Source organism: Carya illinoinensis, chromosome 7 (genome assembly GCF_018687715.1).
Source record: "Carya illinoinensis cultivar Pawnee chromosome 7, C.illinoinensisPawnee_v1, whole genome shotgun sequence".
Taxonomy (NCBI): domain Eukaryota; kingdom Viridiplantae; phylum Streptophyta; class Magnoliopsida; order Fagales; family Juglandaceae; genus Carya; species Carya illinoinensis.
The window spans coordinates 28,567,135-28,593,604 of record NC_056758.1 but is presented as its reverse complement, the minus strand read 5'-3'; the positions used below and the strand labels follow the sequence as shown (position 1 = coordinate 28,593,604).

Here is a 26,470-nt window from a genome sequence, read left to right as displayed (position 1 = left end):
AGAATACGATACTGTTTTGATGATATTGTAGCTTTGTTCCCTTCCTTTCATTTCAGGAGGAAAATCCAAACAATTTGACTTTTATTTTGATTCGATTATATTTAAAAATTATTATTTTATTAAAAATTATAAATTCAAATCGAAAATACCTTTCAAAGTCTTACATCAAAAATAAAAGAAAGTAAAGTATTACAAAAGTAGTTTCATCCTTTAATTTTTTTTTTTTTTATATTCTTAAATGTTTGGGCCAGCTTACACGCACCTCAATTAATCTTATGGGACTATAAAGTTAAGTAAACCTCCAGTAATCTTGAAGGGACTCGAACTAGTGATCATTAGAAAGCAAACTCAAAATCTGACCAATTAAGTTACCTCTCAGGATTCATCCTTTAAATTTTAGATAGTATATATCTATTTTCTTTTTAAAATAAGTACATGAAATTTAACACCTTTGAATTATAAATATCATTTAATATTATTTCTCAAAAATATAAACTTGAATAAAATATTTAATTAATTTGATAAAATATAAAATTAGAATTCAAACTCAAAACTTCTTTTCTTTTATATATATATATATAATGACTGTTTATTAAAAAAATCTAACTTACTTATATTTTTATATTAACATTAGTTGGTTATAATTTAGCTTTCCAATCATGTCATGCTGTTTTTATATTTATATATATATATATATATATATATATATATATATTAAATTTTCCAGGGACTTTGCACGCCTAATTACCGACTCCCGACCACCACCAAATACGCACTCCACCGAGAGTCTCTTGGCATCTAGTACTTCTACCCTCTCACCGAGTTGGCCACGTGTTGCCGGCAGCGCTCGTGGCTCTCACACGCCACTAAGTTATGTGGGATGTCCGTCGTAGTCGCATAATATTTGTCTACAAAACTCTCGTTGCAAATTAAGTCATTATATTCGTCATCCGTACCAAATTTAATTTTTTTTATTATTTTGTTATTAAAAATGTAATATATGAATGAAATATTAGCAAGAATAAAAATAAATAAAAAATGACGAGTAAAATTATTCTTGCAAATTAGCTAATAGTTTTAAGGTTCAGTTTGGTTGATAAAAATTTTCATCTCAAATTTAAAATTCTCGTATCATTATTACAACTTTTCAAATTCTATATAAAATATAATAAATAATTCAACTTTTTTAAATCTCAAAAAAAATAATAATATTAAAATATAATATAATATTTTAATATTTCATCTTAAAACTCAAAATTCTCATCTTACTACCAAACTAGGTCCCGTTTGACTGTTAAACTTAATTGAAATCAATTCAGTTAAGTTTAATTTTAAGTTGAGCCTAATATCTAAACACAAAACTGTCAATTTATTAAACTCATTTCAACTCAAAATATCTTTACACGTGGAAGTTACAACCTTTTTTAACTTTCCATAAATATCTTTAAATTCATATTAACATCTAAATACATTTAAATTCATCTTAAATGGGCTTCACGTAACTCACTCTATAAACTCAGCTTACTACTATTTATAATGAACCCAATTCAACTCAACTCAACTCAGTTTAACATAGGGGTGAAAAGTTTAAATCGAAAAATCGGCTCGGATTAGATCGGTTGGTTTGGTTTTAAACTGGTTCGATCCGAGACTGATTCCATGATTCCAGAAACTAGATAGAATTGGTCCGGTTCCAATTTAAGGATTTTCAAGACTGGACTGGTTTGTGTTTATATATATATAATTAATTTTTAATATTATATAAAATATTATATATATAATAAATATAATTATATATGAAATAATTTTATATTATAATTTATAACATAGAATTATAATATTAAATATGAATATTTGTTTGGTCATATGTTATTAATATAATATATATATTAATTACTTTTTTAGTCCTAATAAATTCTTAACATATTCCTTTGAATCCATTTTATAAATACATAATACATTAGTAATACTAATATATATTAGTATAGTAATTACATTTTGCTTTAATTAATTGGTATGCATTAGTATACTAATGTATATTAATACTAATACTATATTAAATCATTATAACTTATTAATATCAAATCACTATAGTATTAGTGTTACTAATACTATATTAAATCACTTTTATATAGTAATATTAATATTATATTAAATTACTATAACTAATAATAATATAGTTATATTAAAACTGAAAAATCGGACTAAAGCGGAAGAGTTAGGATGAGTTATTCACCTAATTCAACGTACAAACGCAGCCTTAGTATTCTTCAGAGCTGGGACCTTGCCCCCTTGGTTCGACACACGTGATCACCAGGTCGAGCCTTAACGTGTGGGATAAAACCAAAACCAAAATCTTGCTTCCACTTTAACATTGATCTTAACGTAAAGGTCGGGAAAAAAAGTGGGGTTTAAAACTTTTTCCTTGTTCTAAAGCAGCTTTAACTTGAAATGAATTTTCAAATGGAGTTGTAAGATGCCTCCCTCTCTGCCATCATTGGACATGGGAAACAACTTTGGTCCAAAAACACAACACTTTGAACCAACAAATGGGAACATTCATATCACTTCAACATGTCTGATCATCTGTGTCACTTCGGAACCCAATAGTAAACATTCATTCATCTCCACCTGTTTGGGTCATGTCGGCAGGTTATAGGAGTTAGGGTTTTCATTGGATAACTCTCGTGAAGATAAGAGAAAACAAAAGATGCTTGAGATTGATGGGAGTCATGGGCTGTAAAGTGTAAAGGCCTGAATTAGAACCGGGCCTACCAAGTTTTTAACAAAGGTGGATCATGTGAAGGCCCATGTACATGGCCCTGATTTTCAACTGTAAAAGATTCCATGGCGGGAGAACTTTTTCCTCCCATTACTCTTCATCTTAAATTTTATCATTTTAATTCATATATATATATATATATATATTAACTTAACATAGAAAAACCGCTTAAAATGTGTTATCTCAACGGACAATTCTCTGTATTAGTGACATTTCCTTTTTCTCCCTACTATCATCTAAATGGTAGAATGTTACTCATGTGATTCAACTATAAAGATTATATTATTATCATATGATCTATCATGCGATAAGTGTTACATCCACGGATGGTATCTTAGATGACATTAATCTAAAATTTTGAAAAATAATATTAGGCATAAGTTTCAAATAGATAAGTCTCATATAATAAAGAATATATATTTTTACATATTTTTTAAATAGAAGTCATTTTTTTACAAAAATTTATATAAAACTTGTCTATTTAAAATTTATAAAAACCATTTCTCACTTTTGAAATGCTGTTTTAGAAGCAATTCGAAGGATTGGGACTTGGGAGTAGGTGAGGGTGAATGACATGGTTTGAGCAGGTATGGGTGAATGATCTGGTTTAGAGGATCAAAATGATCCATGCAATCATCCTCGGGCATGCGATCAATGTGCACTGTAGCAAATATATATAGTACTGACTGTACTGTTATATATATATATATATATATGTATGTATATAGATAAAGGGTGGGGTCCGTGGTCCCATATGTTTTCTGTTGTGGCCACCAGCTTCGCGCACACTGCAGTAATGATTCCAGCCCCTTCCACTCGATCAGCTTGGTGTTAAAAGATAGACAGAAAGACTTCCTGTGGCCTTGGCTGTTCTTTTGTTTTGTTCCATTCTTATTGGCTCTATGCCCCAAAAACAAAATCAAAAAAAGATATGAAGCTTTATGAAATGGAAATCACAAAAAACCTGAACAAAAAATAGAAAATACAGTCCTCTTTAATCATACAAGTTTGTTTACTTCAATACCAGATACCCATGCAGCCAAAAGGTAAGCTAGTGAATCAGTGATGATGAGCCAGATCATGTTGACAGTACTCTAGACATTATACAATTAGAGGCGGGTACTCTCTCATTTAATAAACATTTTTAATTTAATATTATTTGAGAAATTGAAATAAACATTATTAAGTATTATAGGATTCATTTGATCATTAGCAAATATAATTAAATAAAAATCAATAATTTTATAATAAAAAAATATGCTCAACTAGGTAGTTATAACGCAGTCTCGAGGGAAAATTAATTTTGTTAACGGGAAAGAAAAAAGAAGGCATCTTTGAAGAGACTGCTAGACAACATGATTAAGTCGAAGATCCTTTTGTCCTGTTTTATTACAGTTAAGTTTGAAGAAAAAGCAACGTGGATACGAGTGGTAATAAGAAAAATTATATTTATAGTCATGGAGTGTATAAGTGTCGTGTAATTTAAAAAAAAAAGAGTAAATATAGAATTTATGTAAAAAAATTAATTTATTAATAGCGGATTATATTTTTTTAAAAATAATTACACAATATTTACGCACTATAAAAATTTAATCAGCATTACTCAAAATATATACATACCTACCGTGAGTATTAATAGTTTAGTTATATCACCCCCTCGAGAATAATGTTTTTGAAGAGATGAAATTATTTAGGCTACCATCACTTCAACAGTCCTCACCCTACGTGCGTGCGTCACACGTCTATATATTGTTAGCCCCTTAGTTTGACCAATATATATATATATATATATGCTTGGTCTGCATTCTTAAAATAAATTAAAACCCGCATCCTCTTCCTCTTTCACGGCACAGAAATGTCCAAAGATCACAGGCGTTGAGACAGTACTGGTTAAATCAATTTGGTTTTTGGTTTTTAAGTTGGATGGATGCACAGTGGTTTCCATTGGGGCATCTAATCCAACTCATTCTCTTTAGTTTCCCACTTTAGTTTAGCTTTACACATAATCCAGACTTAATTTAAAGCTAATCTTTTTTGTTTTCTTTTTTATAGGGTGGCTTTAACTAGCCATGATTATAGCACCCAAAAGCATTGCAACCCTTCAGGATTCCTGCAATTTCTCTTAACAAAAACCATCTAAAAGGAGGTCACTCCCACCCTACCTTTCACCGAAAAGTGTAAGCACACCTGCATTTTTTTAATCTTGACTTTAGATTAAGCACATTATAAACACTCATTAAGGTATGTTTTAAAGTCATCACCACCCCTTGATCCAGCATGATTTCCTGTGACTTTAACCTCAGTGCAGCTTTCTTTACAGACAGAGAAGGTGGGAGAGGGGGGGTCCTTAAAGAAACTATATTCCCAGTTTTTGGTTTGTGACTGGAACGACAGAGTTTGTTAGGAGCTGAAGCAGTTATATTCTTGAAAGAGGCAATTATTTGGGAGTTGTGCGGAGCTATCAGTGGGAATTTTAAGGTTAAATCGCCAGTTTTTATTTTTGTAGACATGGGTGTCGTTACTGTTGGTGATTTGAAGCCAAGCATGTCAGGGAAGAGGTCGTTTCGTCCAAGTTCCAGTATAAGGCATGCTGCTGAATGGTAATCTCCTCCTCCTCGACTCTTGACATGTTATTTCTCTTTCATCTTCTCCTCCTTGTGGTTTGGCTTCATTTTGTGCAACGTTTCCCCAACAGTAAGTAGATATTATGACAAATTTGTATAGGAGTAATGCAAAGCCTAGAAGAAAAGCAAAAACCAAACATGTTATGGAATTTGTCGTTTTGTTTACTCAAAACTGTCAATACATGTTAAGATTTAAGATGAATCGTCATTTTCTCACTAAAAGTAGATCTGATCACATTCAACGACATTCTGGGGTCAAACATTGCAGCAATTAGAGCTACTTTGCATTCTATCAGGTTTTCATCATGCGCTTCTCCTTTTCTACATCTTGTACTAAAAACCGACATTTTTAGAGGATTTTGGGGGCATTCCTTCTGTTTTCCAAAGCTGCCAAAATTTATGGAAGAAAACTGTACCTCATGTCTCATGCTACATCACAAAAACAGAATGCATGACTACGACGGATCAACCGTGACCATGGCCTCGAAAACCTTATACGACATCAGCACGAGGTTGATCTGATAAAGGGACCATATTCCTTGCTGCAGCCCTCGAGATTGTGAACTGCAATTAATGTTTGCCGGGCAATAATTTATGCGTATTTACTATCCATAGGTCCACAGACAAAGTACGGACAGGTAGTACATTTGATCATCGAGTGTGACAAACCTTCTAGCTTAATATACACAGAAGAGAACAAGCATAGGTAGTTATCAATTTAATCCGGAGGGACCCATATGACTGATATTCTATCTCTGCAACTCAGTAAAATTTCCCAAATTGGTTTGTAAAACCACAAAGATTTCTTCATTTTTCAGTTCAACTATTTTTACCGTTTGAGAATCTACTCATATTGCCTAGAATACTGCTTGTCCAGTCCCACTCCTCGTGTATGTTATATTCCCTTAATTTTCCAATCTGGGCCATCCGAATCAAACCAAATACTAATGATGGATATAACAGTACTGTCCTCCTTAGGTTTAAGATTTTAAGGTATTTACACTGAGCACATGGCGAGGCAAGTTTTGACGAAGCCACTGCAAGGCTTCTAAAATATTGACATTAATGAACATGTATGCGTCCAAGAGTTTCTTTCTTCGAAATTTTTTCATCTCTCTGCTATCTAATTCATGCAATTCTTTCTCTTTCAGGCCAATATCTGATGTTTCTAGTGATCTTACTGTCGAAGTAGGAGCCTCAAGCTTTGCCCTGCATAAGGTAAGACTATCAAGTACTTGACTTCTAATTGTTATTTTTCTTATTCCAACTTTTGAGCTGCAAATTTTCTTTCCTTGAAAATTTGGGTTGTGTCCAGTAATTGATTGTAAATTTAACTTGTTTGCACATTGTCATTAAAACTTAAAAAAACTTCACTCTATGAAATCCTAAAATATAATATCAAATCATAAATCTCTCTGTCAGTGCCGTCTGGGATAGTTTCTAGCTCAAGTTTCACAATAAAAATTTCTCTTCGAGAACATACTTAGCTGCTGGTAATGAAACTACAAACAATGCTTGATAGTCTGAAGAATTTTCATAAAAAGTGATTGTTAATGTAATATTAAGGAGATTGAGGTGAGAATCGAAGAGGAAAAGAGAACTTCACCAGAAGCTTAAGTCAAAATGATCATGGTTCTTTTGCAGTTCCCTCTAGTTTCTAAGAGTGGAAGAATTCGGAAACTGTTGCTCGAAGCAAAAGATTCAAAAGTTTCACGCATAAATCTCCCTGTTGTTCCTGGTGGACCAGAGGCATTTGAGCTAGCTGCAAAGTTTTGTTATGGAGTAAATGTTGAAATTACACTCTCAAACGTAGCTATGCTATGCTGTACAGCTCATTTCCTGGAAATGACAGAGGATTTTGCAGAGAAAAATATAGAAAGTCTAGCTGAAGCATATCTAAAGGAGATAGTGCTCCCGAATATATCAAGCTCAATATCTGTTCTTCATCGTTGTGAAAGCCTACTGCCCATATCCGAAGAGATCAACCTGGTTAGCAGACTTATCAATGCAATTGCCAATAATGCATGCAAAGAGCAGCTCACGTCTGGGTTATTAAAACTAGACCATAACTTCCCTGTGAAAACGGTCCCAAGCATAGAAACAGAAACACCTGCAGACTGGTGGGGAAAATCACTCACAGTGCTTAATCTTGATTTCTTCCAAAGGGTTCTGTCTGCTGTAAAATCCAAGGGTCTAAAACAGGATCTGATTTGCAAAATTTTGATAAACTATGCCCATAATTCTCTTCAAGGGCTTGTTGCCAAGGAGCCCCACCTGGTCAAAGGAATCCTCTTGGATTTGGAACTGCAGAAGAAGCAAAGAGTCATTGTTGAAACAATAGTTAGCTTACTACCAACCCAATCAAGAAAGAGTCCAGTTCCAATGGCATTTCTTTCAAGTTTGCTGAAAACAGCAATTGCAGCATCAGCATCTACTTCTTGCAGATCAGATCTGGAGAGGCGAATTGGTCTGCAACTGGACCAGGCAATTCTTGAAGACATCTTAATTCCTGCGAATTCACATGGAAACAACCACAGCACACTTTATGATACAGAATCAATCTTGAGGATATTCTCCATTTTTCTGAACTTGGATGAAGATGACGATGAAGATAATCACTTGAGGGATGAAAGTGAAATGGTCTATGATTTTGATAGCCCTGGATCTCCAAAACAAAGTTCAATTCTGAAGGTATCAAAGTTATTGGACAATTATCTTGCAGAAGTTGCACTAGACCCCAACTTGATGACATCAAAATTCATAGCACTAGCAGAATTACTTCCAGACCATGCTCGTACGGTTAGCGATGGATTGTACAGAGCTGTGGATATCTTCCTCAAAGTGAGCCACTCACTCTATCCCTCATAATTAATTAAACTGCACACTACATAATCATTTTGATCTTTCTTTTCAAAGTTGTGATCGAGCTCCAGCTTGTGCTTCTAATTACAGGTTCATCCAAATATCAAGGACTCTGAACGCTACCGACTTTGTAAAACAATCGACAGCCAGAAACTATCCCAAGAAGCTTGCAGTCATGCAGCACAAAACGAAAGGCTACCCGTGCAGATGGCAGTTCAAGTCCTATACTTTGAACAAATCAGGCTTCGCAATGCCATGAATGGTGGCCACAACCAATTCTTCTTTGGTACAATCAATGGTCAATTCCCTCAACGTTCAGGCAGTGGTGCAGGAAGTGGAGCCATCTCTCCGAGGGATAACTATGCATCAGTGAGAAGAGAGAACCGAGAGCTGAAGCTTGAAGTTGCAAGAATGAGAATGAGGCTAACAGACTTGGAGAAAGATCACGTATCTATGAAACAAGAGCTTGTCAAGTCCCATCCTGCAAATAAATTATTCAAGTCATTCACCAAAAAACTAAGCAAGCTGAATTCCCTGTTTCGGATTAATGGGATGAAGCCCGTAGGAGGAGGTAAGGCTAACTCAGAGAGTCGATTTCCATTTCAGAAGAGAAGGCGTCACTCAGTTTCATGACTCTGTAAATGTGTAAAATAATAAAAGCAGGAGTGTATAGTAGTTATATGTAGTGTGATTGTGCCTAATGTCAGATCAATAGCTTCTGAGTGTTGTTGATATTGGGTTACTGTGTTCAGTGATTTCTCCATGGGGCTTTGGAGGCAGGAACTCAAATCAACATTGTATGCAAGAGGTATGCCCGGATGTGTGAGAATCTTTCAAATATTGAAATAGAATTTTGGAAAAAAAAAAGCACCAAAATTTTCATGTTTTAGTTGTTTTATTTTTGAGGGGAAAAAGAGTTGTAGCAGATGATACTCATGATATATTATTACTCTCCATTCTACTTACACTGTATCCAAACCAAAGATGCACTCATCTTATATTGGCTCGATGGATTTCATAAAACCCACGTTTCCACAGGACATAGTGTTCTATTTGTAGCAAAAACAAGCCATATGAAAACAATATATTCATATAATCAGCGTAGAATTATCCTTCACTGCGGACTAATAACAAACTGATAAACTGTAATTTTTCGCAATATGAGAAAATGGGTTTAAATAAATATACTAATTATTAGTTATTAAAAATAAAAAATTTTGGCTTTGTAACATAGCGACTCCATGGCCCAATGGATAAGGCGCTGGTCTACGGAACCAGAGATTCTGGGTTCGATCCCCAGTGGAGTCGTTTTTTGACAAATTCCAATGAAACAGTAAAACGCTACGTTTTTTATTGTCTCATTAAACGGCGTCGTCTCTGAGGGCGGTCTCGCTAGTTAAGCCAGCGAGAAGCGGCAAGGGCACGATCGTCTCACGCGACTACTCGGTGGGATTTTCGAAATTTATCAAAACATTCTAGGAGAAGGCTCGTTCCCTTTCCGGTGGACATGCCACCGTTATCTTTCTCTCGTCTCGGGAAGTCTTTGCCATTCTCCGGGCTCTTCAGGTACTGACGATCTCTGTTTGGTTGCGGAGACAAAAATGTAGGAAAGGAAAAAATCAAAATTTCAAAGCGTGACATTGTTTTTATTCCATTTCTTTCTCATCTTTTGGGAACCGGAGAATACCCTTCTAATTTTTTCCTATTATAGCTTTTTGGATAAGTTAACTTCTTCTTCTTTTTTTTTTTTTAATTTTAATTTTTTATATTAAGGGAGCAAAGCTCCTTTCTTTATCAGTAATTGAAGCTGTTTGTTCGCTAATTCCTGGTACCGGTAGGCCAAATCGCTGTAGGAACAATTTAATCATAGACGGATTGGAGTCTGCATATTTATTTTTTAACATAGAGATTAATTCATATACTTATTTGGTGTAATATCGATAGAGAGTTCTAGTTTCTGCTGATCCATGTCCAAACAGGGGGAGAGAAAGACATTCGAACGCAAATTACAATCGCTTAAATATCTTTAAATATCTGAAACCTCTTGCATATTATCTGGGGGCTTAAGATTTTGTTGTCATTGTATCTTGCTGCTGCCTGATTAATTGCATTCAGCAAATGTATATAGAGAAAGAAAGAGTGCCCTATTTTGTTGGATGCAAATATTTGAGAATTTGGTGTTCTAATGACGAGTTGAAACTTTGTGAATGCTCAGAATGCTACTGTATTTTTGTTATGTGTTTTAGTTATGACCAAGAAAATCTGTCCCTCTCGCATTTAGGACTACCTTATTTTCTGATTACGGAGTGATGAAGATTAGCAAGCAAAGAGATCCACCACCACCACCCTGCTAGGCATCACCCAAGCCATTCCACTTCTATTAAACACCCTAGTCACCTCACAATGTAATAATAAATGATCCACCGATTCACCAACATTCTTACATAAGAAGCATCAATCCAAAACAATTAAGCCACACTTCTTGTGATTGTCCAAAGTCAAAATCTTCCCTAAAGAAGCAGACCACTCAAAGAACTCAACCTTTGAAGGCACCTTACTCTTCCAAATACTCTTCCAAGGAAAGGAGTGTACTCCATTCTGCCTAGACAGCAACTTGTACAAAGAAAGAACTGAAAACTTCTTGTTACCAGACTACCAGTGTGCTTCTAGACCATCCTATCACTCTCATCCCGCCCAAGCTGTGTAGCATACAATAAGCCAAACAATTTAGAAACAGCCTCTATTTCCCAGTCATTAACGACTCTAGAAAATTGAACATTTTAATGGGATGTGTTGACGGTGTGTTTTGTACACATAAGGGCCAGGTTCTCAGCCGTTCGGATCTTCGGTTTCTTGGGCCTATGATTTCAAAGAAAAGATTGCAAAGGGCGGCCCTAGGACGGCCCGGGAAACTTCCGATGCCTAAGTCAGTAATAATCCTTTAGTGTTTCGTGAGACAAGAAATATAGCTAGTAAACAATGCTTAGTTGGAAGGATTCGATCCCTTTACCTGAAGGCCAGGGGTCCTTGTATACCCAGCCTTAAGGGTTAGAAGGCCATACCCTAAGACCTGGGGGGAAGGGATATTCTCTCGGAGCCCTCTTCGCCATGCTGTCTTTAATGTGGTGTGATTGTTTGGTGAAGCAATTTAATGCGGCGTGATCTCCTGGTGCTGCTTTGGAGTCCCCTCTCTTCTCTCTGGCGTGTTTCCTTTCCTTTCCGCTAGTTTGGCCTCCTGCGCTTTTTGTGTAACGTCTCATTCTAATCCGGACAGTCATGCCCCACTTACGCGGGTCTTTTTTGGGCCAATGAGGGACTTTGCGGGCCTGGGTCAGGCTTTTAGGGCCTTCTGGGCCCCCCTCGGGGGGTGCGGGGGGGGGGGGGGGGGCTTCCTAGTGCTTGGTTTGGGCCGGTCTTCCTGGCGAAAATGCCCCCAGCAGGATGAACCACTAGAAGTGTCCAAAATCTTAGCCACCAAAGCATCCATATATAGAGAAATATGAAACAGATCTGGAAATTCAGCACTAAGAACCCTACCACCATGGATCATGCCAAAAATGAAGTCTGGAACCATCACCAACCACAAAAAAAACCTGTTTTACAAAATCATCCCAATCACTCCTAGTACGTTTCCACACCCCCACACATGAGTACCTCTTATCTCATTATAACTCCATCCCTTCAGGCACTCCCATATTTTGAATCAATCACGGCCCATTTGTAATCCTGATGATACATCCATAACCACTTCCCAAGTAATGCTTTTTCATTAAAGATACTCAGCTTTCTAAACCCCAACCCACCACATGACAAAGGAGTACAAATCTTATCCTAGTTAACCAAATGAAACTTTGCTTCCTCCCCTAAACCTCCCCACAAGAATTTGATTTGATATAATCTTAATCAAGTGATTTGATTTTCATAATTATTAAATCAAATAATTTGATTTTATAGTTATCCAATCAAGAGATTTGATTTTCATAATGATCAGAAAGCCCATATGGGTGGGTAAAGGCCTTGGTCTTGTTGGTATGCTCCCTCCAGGTCTAAGGTTCAAATCCTTTTGGGTGCAAACAATTTGTAGGGTTCATCGGATTAGGGGAACTTCCCTTGAATTACCCAAGGTGAACTTGCAAAAAATTTCTTGCCTAGGGGTCTGTGCACCCTTGGGATAAGTCGTGACTTTATTCTCGGACACTTGGTGCCAATAAAATAAATAAATAGTGATCAGAATATTTACCTTATCTCATTTCCATGTAATTTTTTCATATAATTTTCCTATAAATAGGGATATACGCTTTGTATCTAAACACAATTGAAATTAATAGAAAAGGAGATGGAGAAGAGCGGAGGGAGAGAGACTTTATAGTATAAGAAGAGAGAGACTTAAGGGCTTCATCTTTCTAATTCTCAAGTGTGTTTGAATAAAAAGCTTAGGTCTCTATTTATAGGGAAGAGAGACTTTAAGGGAGAAGAGGGAGTGACTTTAAGGGCTACATCTTTCTAGTTCTCAAGTGTGTTTGAATACAAAGTGTAGGGTTTCTCTTTATGAGATAAAGTAAATATTCTAATCATTATGAAAATAAAATCTCTTGATTTGATAACTATAAAATTCAGATCACTTGATCATAATTATGAAAAACAACCAATTGATTAGGATAATATCAAATCAAATTCTTGACTGATATTATGTCTAACAGATCCAGCCCCCAATGTAGGATCACTTTATAAATTTGGGTTCAGCATTAAGGATTCTAGTTCTGCAAGATGCTCTTGTTTGAAACTGTCAACGTACAAACAGTCCATACGGGAGGCTACATACGGCGCTGCAATAGAGAGAGGCTGGTCAACACTGCTAAATAGAGGGAGGCTACATACGGCGTTGTAATCTAAATCCTCAGGCGTAATTTTAGGGGCTCTTCCCGCTCAAACTAGACAATACATAGATATGTAAATATGTTCTATATAAGGGGGATAAATCCTCTGAAAAAGGATCATCGAATTGTAATCCATTTTGACATGGTATCAGACCTTCCTTGAAATTTTTTTTTGTTTAGGTCTATCTCTATTGTTGTGGTCCTACAGAAATTTTTTTTTACAGAAATTCTCACCGAGCTACCGCTGAAGCTCTTCAGACTTTCTTTTCAGCACCTCTTCCGAAATCCAGCTCTTCAGAAAATTTCGAAATCCAGCTCTTCAGAAACTGAAGCTCTTCAGAATTTTTTTTTTCAGCACCTCTTCAGAAATCCAGTTCCCGGTTCTGTTCTGTATCTTTCGGCACCCTCATCTCAACAGGTTCTCAGGCAAGTTCTCGGCACCATTATTTTCGGCACCCTCCTCTCCTCTCGGTTTTGTGTGTTGGCGTTGGGTCTTTTATTTTCGGTCTCAGTCAGTGTTGGGTCTTTTCTTTTCGCTAACTCACTTTCACGTGGCTTGAATTTTGCCGTGCTCACTTTCGGTTGGTCTAACTCACTTTCGGTCTCAGCTCACTTTCACGTGTTGGGTCTCAGTCTTTGGTCTTTATTTCTCAGTCACGTGTTGGGTCTCGGAGTGCTCACTCACTTTTTCAGTCAAGTGTCTCGGTCTTATCCAGCTTGCAGCAAATAATTGTCACATCTCGGTCTCTTCGATTGTTTATTTTTTTTCGCAAAGAAACCTGGTTCTTTAGGTTCAGGTAATAAACTCTCGGTCAAACCCAATATTCTCGGTCAAACCCAATATTTTTGGTCGGCCACAATTACTTTATTTCAACTTTCTAGTTTCTTAGCCTTTTAACCGTACCTTTTAAAAGTTAAACTTTATTTTTTTTGGGGTTTGCCGTGGGATATAATTTATTAGTCTTATCTCGGGTTCCATTTAATCTTCTTCTCGGATTTTGTTTTTTTAACATGGACTCCGTACCTGTATGTACTAAGTTTTCGGGAAATAATTATTCTACGTGGGCGTTTCAGTTTGAACTTTTTCTTAAAGGAAAAGATCTTTGGGGGCATATTGATGGCACTGATTGTGCATCTAATCTTGATAAATCCAAGGATTGGGATGTGCTTGATGCTCGAATTATGTCTTGGCTTCTTGGCTCAGTTGAGCCACATATTATCACCCACTTACGGCCTCATCGTACCGCTCAATTCATGTGGACTTACTTAAAGAAAGTCTATCATCAAGATAATGGTGCTCGTCGTTTTCAGTTAGAGCATACGATTGCCTTGTTTTCTCATGACAGTCGTTCCATTCAAGACTATTATTCGGCCTTTCTGACTCTTTGGAACGAATATTCTGATTTGATTACTGCGGATGTTCTTGTTACCTCTCTTTCCACTATTCAAAGTCTTCACGAGACTCGTCGCCGTGATCAGTTTCTTATGAAACTTCGCCCCGAGTATGAATCTGTTCGATCTTCTCTGCTGAATCGCTCGCCTGTTCCTTCTCTTGATGTTTGCTTTGGTGAGTTACTTCGTGAAGAACAAAAGCTCAGTACTCAAGCTTCTCTGGAACACTCTCATGGAAGTTCAGGGTTCCCTCCTATGGCTTATGCTGCTCAACGACGAGGACCGCCTGTTCATTCTCGCACCTTACAGTGTTTCTGCTGCAAGGAATGTGACGCCCCCAAATCCCCACGCCCGAACACGGGAAAATTGAGACGTCCGGATGGTGACAACCCGGGTCACCGTCCCATCGACGGGTGCCGAGTGTGTGCAAGGCAACAGATGTGTACAGAGAAACACGCAGCGGATAAAGAAAGTCATAACTAAGTACCAGAATTTTTCTTAACGTAATACAAGCTGTTTAAAACGTACATAGATAAATATTACAAAACACGAATACAGTTTTAAACAAATAAAAAGATAGCATCAGCAACCCAGCGGAGCCGCATCCTCGGGCTCAGCCTCCTCCTCTTCGTCCTCTAACTCTGCACCAAAAGCTACGGAACCACGAATGGTACCGCAGGTAAGTAAAACCCCAAACACTACCAGATAGAAACACATAAAACTCATACAAGATGCATGAACCATGCCCAATGCACAAAGCCCATAAAACCCAAGTTTTCCACACACGCCAAAAACCCGTTTGGCCCAAAACATATCCTTTCCGAAAAACACGCCAAAAGTCACATTTGGCCGCCAAAAGTCCATTTGGCCCAATATCTCGCCGGAAGTCCATCCGGCCCAATATCTCGCCAGAAGTCCATCTGGCCCACGCCAAAAGTCCCATTTGGCCTCATAAACCATTATCCAATTTTAACCGTATGCACCATGACCTCCCCTAGGGGTCATCCGCACACCCTGGCTCCAGTGTCACACCGTAGAGTACCACCACGCATGTGACACCTAACGAGCGATGCCCAGTTCCGCGCCCCGCGCGTGCGTAGCCAAGCATCCTCTAGCCCTCGCCAGCGAAGGGCCACGGAGTCGGTGAGTAGGGCGATGCCCGGTTCCGCGCCCGGCGCGTTCGTAGCCAAACATCCCCTAGCCCCGCTCCCGTCATCTTTCTCGACAACTCAGGGGACATCACTCAGTTTATTCCGCTCCCGAGTGACCAGAGGAGCTCCACCGAGATAATAACCCATCCCGGCTTGGGCTCGTGATACACACGCACCCGTAAAACCACTCACGCCAATACACAGGCTTTTCACACGTGAACAAAAACACACATGCATGCACCATGAAATGCCAAATCAATGCATAATAAAATAACCAACCAACATAAATCAATTAAACAGACAACTCCGTCCTCCATCCATCCGACCCCCGAAACTCCTCGGATTCAGTCTGGAATCAACAACCAACAACAGTAAATAATTGAATGAGCAATATATATTAAAATCTGAAAATAGGGTTTGGAAAATACTTACAGCGCTATACGGCAATTTTAGAAAACAAGCGGCGTTGCAAACGACGGAAAAACAGCAACGTCATAGTGAATTCACTGTGGCCGTGGGTCTGAAAAACCCACTTTTGAACGGGGACAAACTAGGACACGAGATTGATAGGGAATGGTCTAGGGATGGTTGTGAAGCTATTGGAAGCGACGGACGGCCGTGGGTGGCGGCGGAATCGCCGGAAATGGCCGAAAATAGCAAATCAGAAAACAAGCTCGTAGGAGCTGTTCCGGTGGTCGTTGGAGGCCGGAAATGGGTGGGTTAGGACGGCAAGGAGTCGGTGATGAAGTGGTGAAGAAATGGTGGTCGGAGGTGGAGCGACGGCGGCGGATCGGAGTGAAATCCGTGCGGCCTTGTTGGGCTTTTTCCGGCCAAATGGCCGGCCGGTTGGGGGTGGCTTTCGGAGGGGTGGTGCGCCGGAGGGAGGGGGAACTTTTGGGACCGGTGGGGGTCCGGTTGGTGGCCGGACGACGATGGGCTGGAAGAGAGAGAGAGCCGGCGCGGGGGAGAGGGAGGAGAGAGAGAGAGCACGGGGGGGGTCCGAACGCGGGAGAGAGGAAGAGAAAAGAAAAAAAGAAAGAAAAAAAAAAAGAAAAAGAAGGAAAAAGGAAAAGAAGGGAAAAAGAAAAAAGGAAAAAGAGAAAAAAGGAAAAAAGATGTGAAAAGAGATGAGGTCCAATCCTCACTCCGGGAAAACGAAACAAACCGCCAAAAAGATTAAAACCACAAAACAACTTAAAGAAATAAAACACAACCTCAAATAAATTAAATTAAATCAAAAATCAATTTTAAAACGCAAATAAATTAAAATAATAAACTAATATATTAATTAAAATAAAAACGACCATTTAAGCGAAAATACACTTAAAAGCGGGTCATCACAAGGAATACGGGCATATTGCTGCTAATTGTCCTAAGAAATACTGTTCTTATTGCAAGAAGAAGGGTCACATTATCAAAGACTGTCGTATACGTCCCCAGAATCGTCAGGCTCAAGCATTTCAAACTTCTGTAGCACATGGCTCTTCCTCAGGTGCTTCCTCCGATCTTGCACCTCCTGCAACAAATTACTGTACACCAGAAATGGTGCAACAAATGCTGATTTCGGCATTATCTGCAATGGGGTTTCAAGGTAAAAATACAACTAAACTCTGGTATGTAGACTCGGGTGCTTCTAATCATATGACGAATACTCCTACTGCTCTATGTCATGTTCGGCCCTATGCTGGTCAATCTGCCATTCAGACTGCCAATGGTAGTGCCTTGCCAATAGCTGCTATCGGAGATGCCTCTCCTCAATTTACTGATGTGTTTCTTGCTCCTCAACTTTCCACAAATCTTATTTCTGTTGGTCAATTAGTTGATAACAACTGTGCTGTTCACTTTTCTGGTGATGGATGTGTTGTGCAGGACCAGGTAATGGGGAAGCCGATCGCGAAGGGACCTAAAGTGGGGCGTTTATTTCCACTCTTTTTACCTGTTCCACTACTTTCTTCAGTTTCGTCTATTAAGTCCTTTACTTGTCATAATGTTCCAACTCTGAGTATGATGTGGCATCGTCGTTTAGGTCATCCCAATGCTCAGATTTTATCTCATGTATTGCACTCGGGTTTTCTTGATAACGAAGAACGTTCTTCTTTATCTCTTCAATGTGATTCTTGTAAACTTGGTAAAAGTAAAATTCTTCCATTTCCGTTACACGCTAGTAGAGCTTCTCACTGCTTTGATCTTATCCATAGTGATGTCTGGGGACCTTCCCCGGTTAGTTCACGTGAAAAATTTAAATATTATGTGACTTTCATTGATGATTATAGCAGATTCACTTGGGTTTATTTTCTTCGCTCTAAATCTGAGGTTTTTCGTACTTTCACCGAGTTTTTTGCGTATATTGACAATCAATTCTCTGCGACTATTAAAACATTACGCACAGATTCTGGTGGTGAATATTTATCTACTGAGTTTCAAGCATTCTTGGCTTCTAAAGGTATTATTCATCAACGTTCATGTCCTGCTACTCCCCAACAAAATGGAGTAGCCGAACGCAAAAATCGTCATCTTCTTGATATGGTACGTACACTCTTGTTAGAATCATTTGTTCCATCCATGTTCTGGGTCGAGGCTCTGAAAACTGCTACTCACTTGATTAATCGTTTACCTTCCCAAGTCTTACACATGGAGTCTCCATATTTTCGCTTGTTTGCTAAACAACCTAGTTATGATAATCTTTGTATCTTTGGTTGTGTATGTTTTGTCCATTTACCTCCTCATGAGCGACATAAATTATCTGCTCAATCTGTTAGATGTGCATTCTTGGGATATAATGTGTGTCAAAAGGGATTTGTTTGCTATGATCCCACTTTACATCGTATGCGCATTTCTCGGAATGTTATTTTCTTTGAAAATCAACATTTCTTTCCTGTGTCTTCTATACCTTCTTCCTCTACTGTGGTCCTCCCATCTTTTGAACAGCAGTTCTCAGATCTTCATCCAGTCAGCTCCCGTTTTAAACCAGGTATTGTGTATACAAGACGCTCCCACTCACAGTCTCTTCCGGTGGCTCAACCAATATCTGATCCTACCATGTTCCAGGATCAATTAGTTGCAGCACCTTCAGAGCACTTGGTACGTCGCTCTTCTCGAGTATCAGTACCTCCGGATAGGTATGGGTGGTTTGCCTCTGCTCTTACTACTACATTATCCAATTTTGATATTCCCACATGCTACTCACAAGCTGTCAAGCATGATTGTTGGCGACAAGCTATGCAGGAAGAAATTGACGCTTTAGAGGCCAACCACACCTGGGACATTGAGCCATGTCCTCCCACCATTGTTCCTCTGGGTTGCAAATGGGTTTATTCAGTCAAAATCCAATCTGATGGAAGTTTAGATCGTTACAAAGCTCGGCTTGTTGCACTAGGGAATAATCAAGAATATGGTGTCAATTATGAAGAGACCTTTGCTCCTGTGGCTAAAATGACTACTGTTCGTATGATTCTAGCTCTTGCTGCTTCCAGTGATTGGCCACTACATCAGATGAATGTTAAGAATGCTTTCCTTCACGGAGATCTTAAAGAGTGTATTTATATGAAGCTACCCCCGGGATTGTTCAGCTCTCCAACTTCACATGTGTGTAAGCTTTGTCGCTCTCTTTATGGTCTCAAACAGGCTCCGAGGGCTTGGTTTGATAAATTCCGCACAACTTTATTATAATTTTCATTCAAGCAGAGCAAGTATGATACTTCATTGTTTCTTCGGAAATCAGACATGGGTATTGTTGTTCTTTTAGTCTATGTTGATGATATTGTGATCACTGGTTCCGATTCTGTCTTACTTGGCCAGCTCAAGACTCATCTCTTAGAGTCCTTTCATATGAAGGATCTTGGATCTCTCACATATTTTCTTGGTCTTGAGGTGCATCGTAGTCCCTCTGGTATTTCACTCAATCAACATAAGTATGCTAGTGACTTGGTGGCTACAGCTGGTCTACAGGAGGCTACTTCTGTGGATACTCCTATGGAATTAAATGTCAAGCTTCGCAAAGAAGAGGGTGACTTACTTTCTGATCCCAGTTTATATCGAAAGTTGGTGGGTAGCCTTGTTTATCTCACTATTACTAGACCCGACATTTCTTTTGCTGTACAGCAAGTCAGTCAGTTTCTTCAGACTCCTCGTCATCTTCATTTGGCTGCTGTTCGTAGGATCATACGATATGTTAATGGCACTTCTGCTCGTGGTTTATTCTTCCCAGCCGGCAACTCGACTCGTCTGGCTGCTTATAGCGATGCTGATTGGGCTGGTTGTGCGGATACACGTCGCTCCATCACTGGTTGGTGTGTATTCTTAGGTAATGCATTGGTCTCTTGGAAAAGTAAGAAGCAAGACCGAGTTTCTAAGTCATCTACAGAATCTGAATACCGAGCGATGTCTTTAGCTTGTTTTGAAATTATTTGGCTTCGAGGTATGCTTGCTGAGCTAGATTTTTCTGAGACCGATCCCACACCTCTACATGCCGATAATACGAGTGCTATTCAGATCACGGCCAATCCTGTCTATCATGAGTGCACGAAGCATATTGAAGTCGATTGTCACTCTATCTGTGAAGCATTTGAAGCTCGTATTATCACTCTTCCACATGTTTCTACTGAACTCCAAATTGCTGATATTTTCACCAAGGCTCTCACTCGTCATCGACATTGCTTTCTAAGTAGCAAATTGATGCTTGTTGATCTACGGGCATCAATTTGAGGGGGGCTGTCAACGTACAAACAGTCCATACGGGAGGCTACATACGGCGCTGCAATAGAGGGAGGCTGGTCAACACTGCTAAATAGAGGGAGGCTACATACGGCGCTGTAATCTAAATCCTCAGGCGTAATTTTAGGGGCTCTTCCCGCTCAAACTAGACAATACATAGATATGTAAATATGTTCTATATAAGGGGGATAAATCCTCTGAAAAAGGATCATCGAATTGTAATCCATTTTGACAGAAACTACTGCTACCAACTGTTTCAGTGGCTTCTGATTTGTTTCTATGTTCAAATGTGTTTCTTGTTAGGTACTTGAGGATTCCATGCTTTTGAATTTCAAGTTTTTGCTCAGTTTATGAGGTATTTTTTATTGAGCAGGCAGCTTGAGCAAGAGATGGAAATTGTGATAAAGGTGTTGCAGCCCGGACCACTGGGAATTATAGAACACAAATTCTCTGCTGAAGCAATACATGAGGCACATGCTACAGTTCGTAAAGCAGTTGAGAATTGGCAGAGTAATGCAAAGCTAGAGCAGAGAACCCAGGTCTTGAAAGACTATGTCAATTATTGAAGCTGTAAGGAACATGTGTGATGTTTTGTCACGGATACTGATTATATAAACGCTTCTCTATGCTTCCTTAAAGTCATGATATTTTCCCCACCACGGCATCATTTATTAATACCTGGTGGTGCAATAATTTTCTTCTTGGTTTCCTTTGTTATTCTATGATGTGGGATGAAGTTCTTATTTATTTTTCTGAGTGATTAGGAAAGCCTCTTGCGTTATTCTTGACAACTGAGTTTTTGTATTTGAATATTTGTCTTTATATTGACAAATATGGTATTAATTAAGGCCTTTTTTTACCATTTATTATGATTATGGTATTCCAGTTTGTAATTATTTTAAATGTGTCAACAACATTAATATGTCAGTCACTTGTATAGTTCATGTCTATGCATTCAGATGTTATAAACCGTTCTACAGTAAGATGTTTGATTTGAAGGGCTCCTGTTTCGAAAGCAAGCATTTGTTTCGTGAGTAGGGTTACAAACTTACAGGTACGGGCAAATACAGGGCCCCAAACACGGATTTGCCTGTTTCTCTATCATTTTTCTTTGTTTTGTTCAAAACAATCCTCAAAAGATGTTTAAATGGGGAATATCTCGGCCCTTGATTTTCAGGCACCGTTGAAACATGAAGGCAGGACAGGATGACAGAAACATGACCAAGAGTCAATAAGTAATAGCACTTGAACTAGAGGGAAAGGAAGGGTGAGAATAGAATTAGCTGGAGGTGATGTGCTATGGTCTCCTACTGTCATATGAACTTAACCCAAGGGGTGGTGTAGTGGTCCTGAGGTGAGCCATATAAATTGGATATGTTGGATTCAAAACTCCGCATTCACACTTTTGGAGTTATCGAATTGGAGGATTTTCTTTTGAATTATCAGAAGTGCAGAAAGAGCTAAGGAGGTGGCAAACTCTACCGAATGTCGCACCTCGAGATTAGTCAGCGCTTTCCAATTTAAAAAAACTGTCATAAGAACTTTGCTCGAGTCTGATGGGAAAGACGGTCGGGGACCCTTCTAATGCCTTCTATAGCCTATTTGGATTATCTGGAGGAATTTAGTCAGCAAAGAGCTGCAGATAATGTGAAGCCCAATGTCTTTGGGACTACTGCCTTGGACCTGTCGACGATGTTGCTTTGGTTCTACATGTCATGTGCAAATGCGCAAAATTTTCCACAAAATTAGGAGCCCTAATTTTTAGCAAGTCAGCATCCACTGTCTGGTCTCGTGCATTTCCGTCCTCCTTGAATTGCAGACACAGTGCCCCAAGGTCAGGGCTTAAACAAACATATGACAGTTTTTTCACATGAAGCAGGCAATATCAGGTGGTCATTAACTAATTATGACTCTTATTTTCAGCATACTCTACTATTATTTATTATTTTATCATTATTTTTTACTTACTTTTTACTATTTTGTATTATTAGTCACTGTTATTTTTCATTACTTTTTCCTTACTATTCACAAGATATTTGAGATCATTTCAGTACCCAAATGTAACCTAAGTTAAAAAATATACGTGTTGGGCCTCACTCATCCATGGGAATATAAACCCAGGTGTAAACATCTATAGTAATGGTTAAGTGATTAAAGTCGACATTTCTTATCAACTTGAACTGGTGAATGAAATATGAGTTCTTGATGATCAATTTACACAGAAAATATACCCAAATGTTTCTCATAGTAGTTTATGGTGCTTAGGTTGCATATATACATACTAGGCCTGTGCAGAAAAGGGCTTGGCCCGATTAATCCGACAGATCCGATATGGGCCCAACCGACTAAAGTCGGGTTCAGTGGGTCAAACCCTTTACGGGTTTATTACACATCGAAACCGCCTACCTGTCGAAACCGTCCCCAATTCTCCCTCATCCTCAAACCCTAGCATCTCTGGAATTCAGCTCATAATCTCCTACTTCGGCCACAGCCCTGGACATCAAGAGCTACCGTTAGAGCATCTGGATGATTTCAGCCTCTCTCTCTCTCTCTCTCTCTCTCTCTCTCTCTCTCTCTCTCTCTCTCCATAAACGCAATATTCCGTCGCCTCACCCATACTCCCCTCTCGATTTTCTCTGGATTCGGAAACAACATCTACTTGATTTGAGTTTCAAGAGCATACAAAAATGGTGCTCATGGGTGTTGTAATCTCGCGGTGGCATGAAGCTGAAGAAATGTGATCTCGACATCATTTTTAATGGCTTCTATGGTGTCATACCCTCTCAATCCGAAAGTTTTCGTAAGTTCTTTAGATTACAAACCAAACCTCCCAATTGCTTTCATCCCGAAATGGCTATAACTGAGCACGATCTGAAATGACTTTCATTGTTTTCTCTCAAAGGACACCAAGGAGACGGTGCAAGAGTGTGTTTGGTTGGTTGATGGAATCGGAGTGGTTGTGAGAAATGGAATAAGAGAGAAATTTGGGTGTGTTTGGTTGGTTGATGGAATCGGAGTGCTAGTGAGAAATGGAATCAGAGAGAAATCTGGTTGAAACCCTTAGTCTGCAAATGAAGCTGAAGGATCCAAAGCAGAGAAGAGCAATGGGTTCGACCTGACCCGAAAATCTACGGGTCAGATTGGATCGGATTGGTGTGCCATTTTCTGCGGATTGGGTCGGGTCGGGTCTAAATCTTATTCGGTTGGGTCGGTGTGCAAGCCTAATACATACTTGACACATAAACATATATGGTTAAGAGCTAGCTTTTGCTGTCATGCGATCAAGGAAATATTGTGTAAGATAGTAATGCCTATATATTAGAAAAAATCTAGTTGCAAGCACAATTGTGCACTAATATGTGCACCAATCTATTATGATTGGACAAAAAGTAGATTTTATTGAAAGCAATGCTAATTTAAAATTTAAGTATGAAAGAATCAGTATTGGTACGCAGATTAGTACGCGATTTTACTTGTATGTAGCAAAACTCTATATATTATATCAACAAGCTGCTTCGAATTGGCAATATTGGCTTTGCGGCCGTATGCATGGGGCTTCGAGCTAATAGCTTTTGTAATTTACGAAAATGGTGTCCTATGGTTTTCTTTCGACCAGAATAGTTTGTGCTCCCATGTACATGACAAATCAGCCTCTTCCAATGAAGAATTCTCCTATCGATCGCTAGAAATGTCAAAGCGCGCGCGGCAAGCAGTGATCAGTTGCATGCATACATACATACATATACATGTATATATATAAATTCATGCCAACATAAAATCTGAGATGAATGATTTGGGTCACCCTATTATTTTGAAGTTTACTTCAATTATTTATTAAAAGGAAAATTTAGGGGATATATATGTGAAATTATCACTTGTTTCAAAAATTTAAATTAATGAAAAAAGATAGACGGTATATATGCATATTATCATGTACGTGCACAACTAAGCTAATTTTTAGTTCTTTGTAGATGGGATCGAGATACAATCACGTGTAAATTTTCAAGTTATCATCCTAATTTTTACCATCTTTTTAAATTTGACATGTAAATAGATCGTGCCGGCCGGATCGAACCAGTACTAGATCAATAAGATATTAAAGATGCTTGACCATAAATTGGATCTTTTTCTTATGGTACTCTATTAACTGGGTTGAGCAGGTCCAGCAACGAATCCGCAAAATGACTCGCGTGACTATAGTACGTTGTTTCCAATTAGGGATGAATTAACCCCAATCCAATTATATTCAACTCTAATCTTATTACATGAGGAGCTCTAGACTAAGTTCGTGTCGAGTTTGGAGAACCCTAGATAATCAGTAGCTCTAAGAGAGACGACCAAGTAATAATAAAGTTGTGTAATGGAAAATAAAGTTTTTGAAGTATATAATTCTTCTGGTGAATTCAATCAATTCTTAAGACAATGACACATTTTGCTCTCAAACTATCAATTAAAGTACTAACTCCTATTTTTCAACGTGAAACAATTGGTTGCTAAAAGTTATGATGCTAATCTCAAATTATTAAAAAGTTATATCAATGCGCCCGTCATCCAATATTAATAATTTGACCTATTTTACGTGAGTATGCTAAATACAATCATGAGTTGTGCAAACGTCACGCACTAATTTTAAAAAAGAGTAAAAACGACCATTAAAAAATTAATTTTTACATGTAAATCCCTTATTTACTCACGTTTAATTTTTTTAAATGAGTGTGGGGTTTGCACGACCTATAACTGCAAATATCATTTCTCATTTTACATTGATCTTAAATTCTTAATGGTCAAATTTTAATCGAAGGTGTGCATTATAACATTTTATAGTTTAGAACTTATATGATAATGCTTTGTAGTTTTATAAGCACATTATAAAAATTAGGGTAGTTTAGAATACAAAACGTAATACATTGTTAAGTACATAATACAAATGTGAAAGCTATGTTGCATAAAGGTAATGAAGCTTATTTTACTCTATTGTTTGTGATTAGTTGGGGTTTGTAGCATAGGCGAAACAAAGTGAAAATGGCAGATGAACTGTTAAGTCCCTGGATAGCTGTTAATAGTGCTTTGTCTTTGTATAACTCTTTTACTGATCTTAGCTCTTCAATTGCAATTGATGTGAGGAAGGCTTGTAAATGGCAACCTCCACAAGAAGGTTTCTTGAAGCTTAATGTTGATGGGGTTGTGTTTTTAGAATTAAAAAAGGCTAGTATTGGATTGGTGTTAAGAGATAGCAAAGGTGCTGTGGTGATGGCAGTAACTTTTTTGGAAAGGGAAGTAGATGAACCTGCTACCATCGAATTACTTGCTGTGTTAAGAGGGCTGCAATTGTGCTTTCCTCTCGAGATCCCTAAACTTGCCATTGAATCTGATTGTTTGCTTTTGGTATGGGCCTTGCAAACCGAGTATGAAACCTTTTCATCTAATGGCAATTTACTTAAGGAAACCAAGGCTTTAATGAGTTGCTTCCATGAGGTTTGCATTGATCATGGTAACCGAATGGGCAATGGAGTAGCACACACTTTAACTAGATAAGCTAGGAATGTTAGTAATGTTCAAATGTGGTGGGGAAATGTCTCAAACTTTGTTGATCATTCTCTTTGGTTTGATCAAGTTGCTATGTAAAGGTTTCTGTTATGGAATGAAATTCTTGTTATAAAAAAGAAGAAGAAGAAGACATTTTTAGACAATTAGTGATTTCACACGGTATCAGAGAGAAGGTTCTGAGTTTGAATCCTGACTCTAGATTCTATCTATTTAATTAAATATTCCATGTGTTGGGCTTACTCATTGAGTGAGAGATTGGCCTACAAGTAGGGTTGTAAATTGGTCCAGTTCAGTGATGGTCCATTATTTTCCCCGAACCGAATTATAACGAACATCTATAGGGACTGGAACAGACCGGTAGCTATCAGTTCAGTCGATCCGTTCAATTTGGCCTAATTATTTTATTATTTTTTTTCATCTTTTTTTTTTCAAATAAATTAATAAAAAAATTATTTAAATTACTAAATTAAAATTAAATGAATTATTAATGTGGATTATGTAACTAACTCATTAAAAAATATT

General features: G+C 38.1%; 3 protein-coding genes and 1 non-coding gene across 8 annotated transcripts; all 4 read left to right on the top strand.

The window, feature by feature from the left end:
• Positions 1 to 4,534: 4,534 nt before the first annotated feature.
• LOC122317529 (BTB/POZ domain-containing protein At1g03010-like) lies at positions 4,535 to 9,233 on the top strand. 4 transcript variants are annotated; one of them, XM_043134658.1, is made up of 6 exons: positions 4,535 to 4,665; positions 4,835 to 4,959; positions 5,103 to 5,382; positions 6,558 to 6,624; positions 7,051 to 8,247; positions 8,359 to 9,233. In XM_043134658.1, the coding sequence occupies exons 3-6, from the start codon at positions 5,291 to 5,293 to the stop codon at positions 8,899 to 8,901; spliced, it is 1,899 nt and encodes a 632-aa protein (XP_042990592.1). In that variant the 5' UTR covers positions 4,535 to 4,665; positions 4,835 to 4,959; positions 5,103 to 5,290; the 3' UTR covers positions 8,902 to 9,233. The 4 variants fall into 4 exon arrangements, with proteins under 4 accessions (XP_042990592.1, XP_042990594.1, XP_042990593.1 ...); XM_043134660.1 differs by having other exon boundaries at positions 5,091 to 5,382; XM_043134659.1 differs by having other exon boundaries at positions 5,086 to 5,382.
• A 270-nt stretch (positions 9,234 to 9,503) lies between these two features.
• TRNAR-ACG lies at positions 9,504 to 9,576 on the top strand. The gene has a single exon. It is a non-coding gene; the product is annotated as a tRNA-Arg (tRNA).
• A 100-nt stretch (positions 9,577 to 9,676) lies between these two features.
• Positions 9,677 to 21,270, top strand: LOC122316816. Of its 2 annotated transcripts, none has more exons than XM_043133615.1 (2): positions 9,677 to 9,834; positions 20,775 to 21,270. In XM_043133615.1, exons 1-2 carry the CDS (start codon positions 9,776 to 9,778, stop codon positions 20,965 to 20,967), a joined length of 252 nt encoding a protein of 83 aa, XP_042989549.1. In that variant the 5' UTR covers positions 9,677 to 9,775; the 3' UTR covers positions 20,968 to 21,270. The 2 variants fall into 2 exon arrangements, with proteins under 2 accessions (XP_042989549.1, XP_042989550.1); XM_043133616.1 differs by having other exon boundaries at positions 9,698 to 9,834; positions 20,705 to 21,270.
• A 4,153-nt stretch (positions 21,271 to 25,423) lies between these two features.
• LOC122316293 lies at positions 25,424 to 25,936 on the top strand. Its single transcript, XM_043132825.1, has one exon. The coding sequence runs from the start codon at positions 25,424 to 25,426 to the stop codon at positions 25,934 to 25,936; it is 513 nt and encodes a 170-aa protein (XP_042988759.1).
• The last annotated feature ends 534 nt before the right edge of the window (positions 25,937 to 26,470 follow it).